This window comes from Protopterus annectens, chromosome 1.part1 (genome assembly GCF_019279795.1).
Source record: "Protopterus annectens isolate FY-2018-M chromosome 1.part1, PAN1.0, whole genome shotgun sequence".
NCBI classification, from domain to species: domain Eukaryota; kingdom Metazoa; phylum Chordata; order Ceratodontiformes; family Protopteridae; genus Protopterus; species Protopterus annectens.
Window position 1 is genome coordinate 520,371,463 of NC_056726.1, and position 6,954 is coordinate 520,378,416.

Genomic DNA, 6,954 nt, shown 5'->3' on the forward strand with positions numbered 1-6,954 from the left:
AGAAAGCCTGGAAGAGGCAGGAAAGGACCAATTCTTAGAAGGCCAGTGCCTACTAAATCTGGGAGGCTGTACTTGCAGGAAATCTTTAAAAGTTTGCATAGATTTGGCTTTTTCCTCCATCTTTTTAAGTACTGTGTCTGCTTTGTTGCCAAACAGGCGGTCTTGGTTTAAGGAAGCATCCAGTAATTTAGCTTTAACATGATCTGGCAAAGTTTGCTCCTTAAGCCAAGCATGCCTTCTAAGTACAGACCCAGTCACAGCAGCCCTGCAAGATGCCTCTAATGAATCAAAACCACATTGCAAAGTATGTTTTCCAACTTGTTCTGCAGAATGCACTAAATCCTGTAATTCTTTATTTTCAGCACAATCAGGAATCAACATAATTTTCTGTTTAAGCAATCCAATAATATGCTGCTGATACTTTAACATATGAAACTGGCAGTTTAAGGTCCTAATGGCCAAAGTAGCAGAAGTGTATACCTTCTTACCCCATCTGTCCAGGGCTCTGGAATCTCTATCAGAGGGGGTAGGGTTTTTGGAAGTAGTAGCCTTCATGCCTTTGGGTCCCTGTGAAATGGTCTCAGGATCCGCAGTTGGATTCTTAAAGAGGACCTTGTGAGAGTCAGGTACTCTAATACCTGTCAGGTTTTCTGGGAGACGGAGGTAAAGTGTATGCAAAGTTTCACCAAAAGAGAAATTCTCTGGAGGGGAAGCAGAGGGAATGGAGTCTTCTGCATCAGAATCCTCATAAGTAGACAAGAGCAACTCCTGGTCATCAGAGAAAACAGAAATGTCAGAATCCTGATCAAAAGAATCATAAGGAAAATCAGTTCTAGGTCTCTTAGAGGGAGAAGGGGTTGCTTCCCCTGATTAGAGTAATAAGGTCTTTAGCCATTCTTATCATTTGTTTTTTAGGCATAGGGGCCTGACCATGTGGTCTGGCCATCGGTTTTCTAGGCGTGGATCGAGTTTTAGGCCTTGAAGAAAAATATGGCGTCGGTTTAATATGCAAGTCAGTAGGCCTGAATACACCCTCAGAAGCTGGTGCCTGCACAGCGGCTCCGGACCTATCCAAGGTAGAGACATCCGCAGGTTCCACAGATGAAGAAGCATCTCATGGCATACCGGACTCCGAATGGGTCTCAGTAGGGGCCTGCAAATCTGAAGTAGCGGGTATCAAGGGCTGTGAAAGCGCCTCACTGAGTACCGGCGAACTGGCGACTAGCTTAGCAGAAGCGTTGTCAGCAGCTTTGGACCTATGCGGTCTGTCTCTGTCTTTGCGCTTTTTCGGAATGTCGGAAGTCAGGTGGCTTATCAAGCTATTTCTGGATACTTTAACAGAGTACCAAAATATTTAGATGAGAAAATAAACCAACGGCGAATAGTTCAAGGTTTGAATAAGGCACAAAACTGACAGCGAGGTAAGTCGTGGTCTGGGTCTAGGCAAGGAATGCAGTATGAATGAAAATCTTTATGAGTTATTTCCTTTCCACAAGAAATACAGTTGTTAACTTTTACTGACATCAGTTTAGAGAAAGAAAAAGGATCTCAACAGAGTACTTAGCTTTGCTGAAGATTTCGGATCTGAAACTCAAAAATGAAAATTTCAGGAGTGGGCTGACAGGCACTTGCAAACTGTTTCTGCTTCGGGCACCGCACAGCAAGAAAGACTGATGTAATGGCGTCGGCTGCATGCTTTATACCCCTGACTACCTGACGTCATGGAAGATGAGACAGCAACTGACGCAGGACCCAAGACTTTGATAATCAGGCCGACTGACGGCTACCTGCAAGCAGATAACCCAAATGTAATGACTGCAACAGTGAAACACGAAGAACATCTGAACCACAAAACCTCTTGCTACAAAGGTGACAATGTCACTCAATATGCCACTATAACATCCATTAAATATGGCACATTGGGTTTCAAGGATGTTACTTTTGTTGGCACATGGTAAACAATGGCATAGACAGTTTAGTGGTATTCGGTTGTTCAAGCAAGTGTCAGTTCAGTAAAAACTGATCAAACAAACCCAGTTCAATGAACTGGCACTGTCAGCACTATTTTTATAATTTCCCCAAAGTTTTACGCAGCGTTTTACAACTTCATTGATAGTTATATTAGCTAAGTGGCTGCAGACAGCAAAGTCTCCTGCGTGGGAGGTGTGGGCTCCCATGTATTAAAAAAAAGAAAACAAAAACTTTCAATGAGTGCCATGTCATTTAATCTGGTTTGCACATCTGGGATTCACAGATACAAGACCTGATGAGCTAAATCTTACCCAGATTAATAAAAGAGACAAAGCAAAGCATTAATCTTAGTAGAAGGACAAAGTCTGAATACTTGGGAAACACACTCCATACTGGAGAATAACTATTAAGAAGTGCTTCTTAAGGAGTTTGTCTGTTAAGTGTGAAAAATAGGAGATATGTGTATGCAATAAAAGCTGGGGTATTATATACTTTCCTTTTGTTCTTGCTTTGCTAAAACATTTTAAAGCATATTTAAATAAACATTTTCCTTACTCTCCTTTTGAAAAGTGCTTTGGGATTTGTAACACCCATATGAACCGCTACCATTTCCAGAACACAAAACTTAGTTTAAAATCTCATCTGAAGGATGGAAACATAGGAGTGCAGCACTCCCTCCCCGTTATGTTTCAATATTTAACTTATCCTTAACTGGTGTGAGACTAGAACCCACAGCCTTCTGATTTTTCAAGTATGAAAGGCAGTGTGCTACTTGCTGAACTACTAATACTGCCTGACATTCTCTTCTTTTTGTAGTAAAGACCATTGAGAGGTACTGTTATTCTTCCGCCACTTCATTTAGTCGTAATGAAATGAGAAACACACTGTATATCAGCAGCTTATCTTTCCATACACAAATGTGTATAAATATATATGTGTGTGTGTGTGTGTGTGTGTGTGTGTGCATGAAACTATATGTGTGTGTGTGTGTGTGTGTATGTATATATATATATATATATATATATATATATATATATATATATGCACACACACAAAAAATAAAGCATATACAGCTAGCAGTTATTAAATACATTACACACACACACACACATATATACATTAAAAAAAAGCCAACACATCTTGCAGTTATTAAACAGATAAAGACATATAATTACATAAAAATATAAAAATGACAGTTAATGACAGACTAGGAGACTGGGGGGGGTGGATAATTTCAGTATAGAAAACAACAAGGAAGTGTAATGGATTATAGCTAGAAAGAAAGAACAGACAAGTAGGAGAGGGCCTGCATTCAGCATCAAGGGAAACCAGTTCAGTCTCAGCTCATTCTGTTCCAATATTTCTCAAATGGTAATGCCACCTTACCCTCCATACTGAGGTCTAGGCATAGAGGGGTCAAGAAAATCTGAAACTGTTGTGGATTGAAAATGTTATCTATTCTGTTCTGCTTAAAGCAGGATTAAGCTGAATGCAAAAGATAAATCACTGACTACATGTAAAAAATAATGTACGCATATATCTGAAAGAGATTGCAACAAATGTCTTTTTTGTTAGGGACAGTCCCAAAATACTTGTGATATCTGAAGAATGCTCAAGGATATTTCTGTGGTTTGACAAACTCAATATGACAGTATCCTAGAAACTATTGTGTACACTACACCACTTCAGATTTGGCTATGAACTACTAAAATGAACCACATTCCTAGTGTATACCTTGATCAACAAGGCAAATAAAAGTAAGCTTTGATCAAGGAAGGACACATTCACAGTGATAAAAGCTAGAATGCAGTTATGTAGTAATGAGTCTTGTATACCTTTAATTTGTAACAGTGTTTTTTTATTGGTGTACAATAAAATATTTTGCTTGCTGTAGAACTGATGTAAGATAACTATAACACTGAGACACGCTATGGCAATTTAAGAAAAGTAAAGATAAAAAAAGGCAAAATGTTCTGTAACAGCAATAATTAGTTATGCAACAGTGCAACACCTTATTGTACACATGACCGTCCAATTAATTAAAACACTGTCAACAGAATGTGCATTCTTCTTACCCTGTCTATTGTATAATCATCTGCTCCATGTTCTCTTAGCCAGTCAACCAGCTGCGGATCACCAGCATTCCTGGAAAATGACTGTAAGTGGCTCGCAGAAAGGGCAGGGATATCTATATAAAAGAAAGCACACCAATGAAACTGGTTAGAAAAAGCTGCACTTTAAGATTCATAAACAAGTGTCTAGTAAAATGTAACAATTATGGTTAATTTCCCCATTATCTCACTGTATAATTTTATTTTCTAAAATACTTCACATATACAAAGTTTCTTTTAAAACAAGGAAAGCATCACTGAGAAAGTGCTAATGGTTGTTTCCAATCTTTCTTTACGCTGCTTACACAGTCACAGAGCAGGGAAACGGAGAAGCAGTTATACCCCTCACCCTCTTAGCACAATAAATCTGGTTTAAGCCTAAAATAATGTTGTGGGACAAAAGCCCAGAAATACAGACAACTTTTATAGATCCCTGCCCTTATATACTTAGAATGTTGTTAGAATAATAGGATTTGTGTTAGCATGCATTTTTAAAGAGATATGAAGTCTGAAACTCAAATGCCCGTCATTCATAAATTAGGCTAACAACCCAGGGGGACTTTTCTAAGCCTAGCCAAGTTTTCCAAAAAAATAATGAAGTTCTACATCCAAACAAGACACTGGGAGCCAGGTATTTATAAGTTACCTCTGTCCATAAGGCACATGGGTGCCAGGCCCAGTGAAACTTCCTATTCCCCATCCACTGGACTAGGTGCTTAAACAGGTTAACAGACAAACTCAGCTTCATATGGATGGGAAGCCTATTCCAAAGGAAAGGCAGTCTCTGGGACAAACATCTGTCTCTCTAGCATGCTCTGTTTAAGTTACAGACAAAATTCAGGCCCCTAGACCTTGTAATTCTAGTACTCTGACTTATGAATAAGTAATATGAAATTCGTAGTGTTGTTTATGCGGATGCCTAGCAAGCCAGGCAGAGATCACCCCTCAGCAGTCTATTGGAGACTGAGGAAAGGGAAAGGGCTTTAAGGCACTCTGCATAAGGCAGGTTTGTTATGCCTTGTATTCTTTTGTAAGGAATATCTGAGGTCACTTTAGTTGCAGCATATGCCTGGTCAGGTTCATATCAAATGGAGCACAGTACTCTATGGTTGGTCTAATAAGGGTGAATTACAGTGGGATAATGACCTCCTTGGACTTGGATGCCAGCCCCTCTGCATCCAGCTATGGGCTACCAGGAGCTGCCAAGCCTGCCTCTTGCAGAAGGAAAAGCTGAAGGCTTAACATGAGGAGCCACTGGTGCCGTCCACACCTGCAACCTGGGGAGGGGGCTAAATGCTTCTGTTCATGAAGACAGACAGAGGGTCTCCGGCATGTGGTGTGGAGCTGGTCACTGCTGAGGTACAACAGCAGCAAGATGCCTGCAGTGGGAACAGCTTCTGCTTCTTGTATGGCTGGTGGAGCTGTATAACCAACAGGCTCGGTATCAGCCAGCCCCCAGATATGACTGATGCCTGGATTTGTTGTCAATGTACTGGAATGACAGCCAACCATACCAGCATCCCACCCTGTCCTGAACCGTGGCCTCCTCAGCTGTATGTCATTCCGCAGACTGATTGCTGCTCAGTGCCTCCAATCAACATCTGCCAACCCTGTGTGTGTGTGTGTGTATACATATATATATATATATATATATATATATATGGCCATCCGATGTCCACACTATTTTTGCTCTGCATACCACCCCCTCCCTAGCTGTCTGTGCTCTACCTTTGTGAATCGTTATCTTCCCATTCCCATTATCCCACACACAGACATTCCCTACCCACCATTCTTTTGTAAAACTTACACAAGGGTCAACTGCCCTTCCTCTCGACACCCAATCTTTCAAACACTATGGTTACCCTTCTGAGTTTCTCTCTGCTTATTGTTCTCCTTTTTATTTTCCAGTTTAGCCCATTTCCTTCCCATGTATATACTGAGCAGTCTGTCCAATGTGTTGAGCATATCTACACTGATCTTCTGTTGACTGCAACATTTAGTTTTATTATCCTTTTGTGTTGGCCAGGTGCTTGCGTGAATACACTAGCTTGCCATAGCTATAGGTTCATAGATTAGTACTAGGCTAACTGCCCATGTGGGCTATTATAAGCCCAATGACGACCCCATGTCAGAATCAAACCCTGCACCTTGTGTCTGTAAAGTAAACAGTTTAACCATTATGCAAACCTCCCACCCCTACAAGATACAACACTTTGGCAGTGTGCTAGAGTAGTACTTTTCCTGACATACTGTAACAGCTTAGTACTGCTTTTCCTGTTACAGATGCATTTCTCTTTATGTAGCCCTTGCTTGGTACACAGACAATATCCACTGTTTAATGCATCTCTAAATACTTCCGGAGTGATTTGATAAGTGACATGTGCACAGTACATCTGAGTTGAAATTGCCCAGTTTAATTATGTTAGTAGGAAGAGCCCACAAATGTCATTACAAAAAAAAGGTGAACTGTTGTACAACTTCCATGTAATACATCACGAACATAGGGCTCATTTTTATTGAAACATCAAGCTGGCTTGTTCCACAAACACCTTTATTGGTCCAGCAAAAAACATCACATCACATTTTTGTTCTGATTTACATAAATACAGATATCGGATTCTATATGTTAGCAAAACACTAGAAAAGATTAACTGATTTTCAAAATTAGAAACCTTATCCTCCTTGCATCACTTTACTTACAAATGCTAACCTATCCTTAATCATACACCTTTCCCTAACCCCAATTCTACATGTTACATTACTAATAACCATTTCCCTAACAGTGCTACTTCAGACACAAACATACTTTACATGTATCACAAAATCTATCCATGTCCCTAGTCCTTACTCTTACCCTGACCCACGAGCACTT

The 6,954-nt window shown here is 40.2% G+C and overlaps 1 protein-coding gene across 1 annotated transcript in view; it reads right to left on the reverse strand.

Annotated features, from left to right (window-relative positions):
* Positions 1–3,426: 3,426 nt before the first annotated feature.
* The window catches only part of MAP3K5 (mitogen-activated protein kinase kinase kinase 5), a 2,923,819-nt gene continuing 2,920,291 nt past the window's right edge, over positions 3,427–6,954 (reverse strand). The window contains exons 28-29 of the mRNA XM_044087116.1: positions 4,047–4,159; positions 3,427–3,456 (exon numbers count right to left, since the gene is read on the reverse strand). Of these exons, the coding sequence (XP_043943051.1) occupies positions 3,427–3,456; positions 4,047–4,159 (143 nt within the window). The remainder of the gene's footprint in view (positions 3,457–4,046; positions 4,160–6,954) is intronic.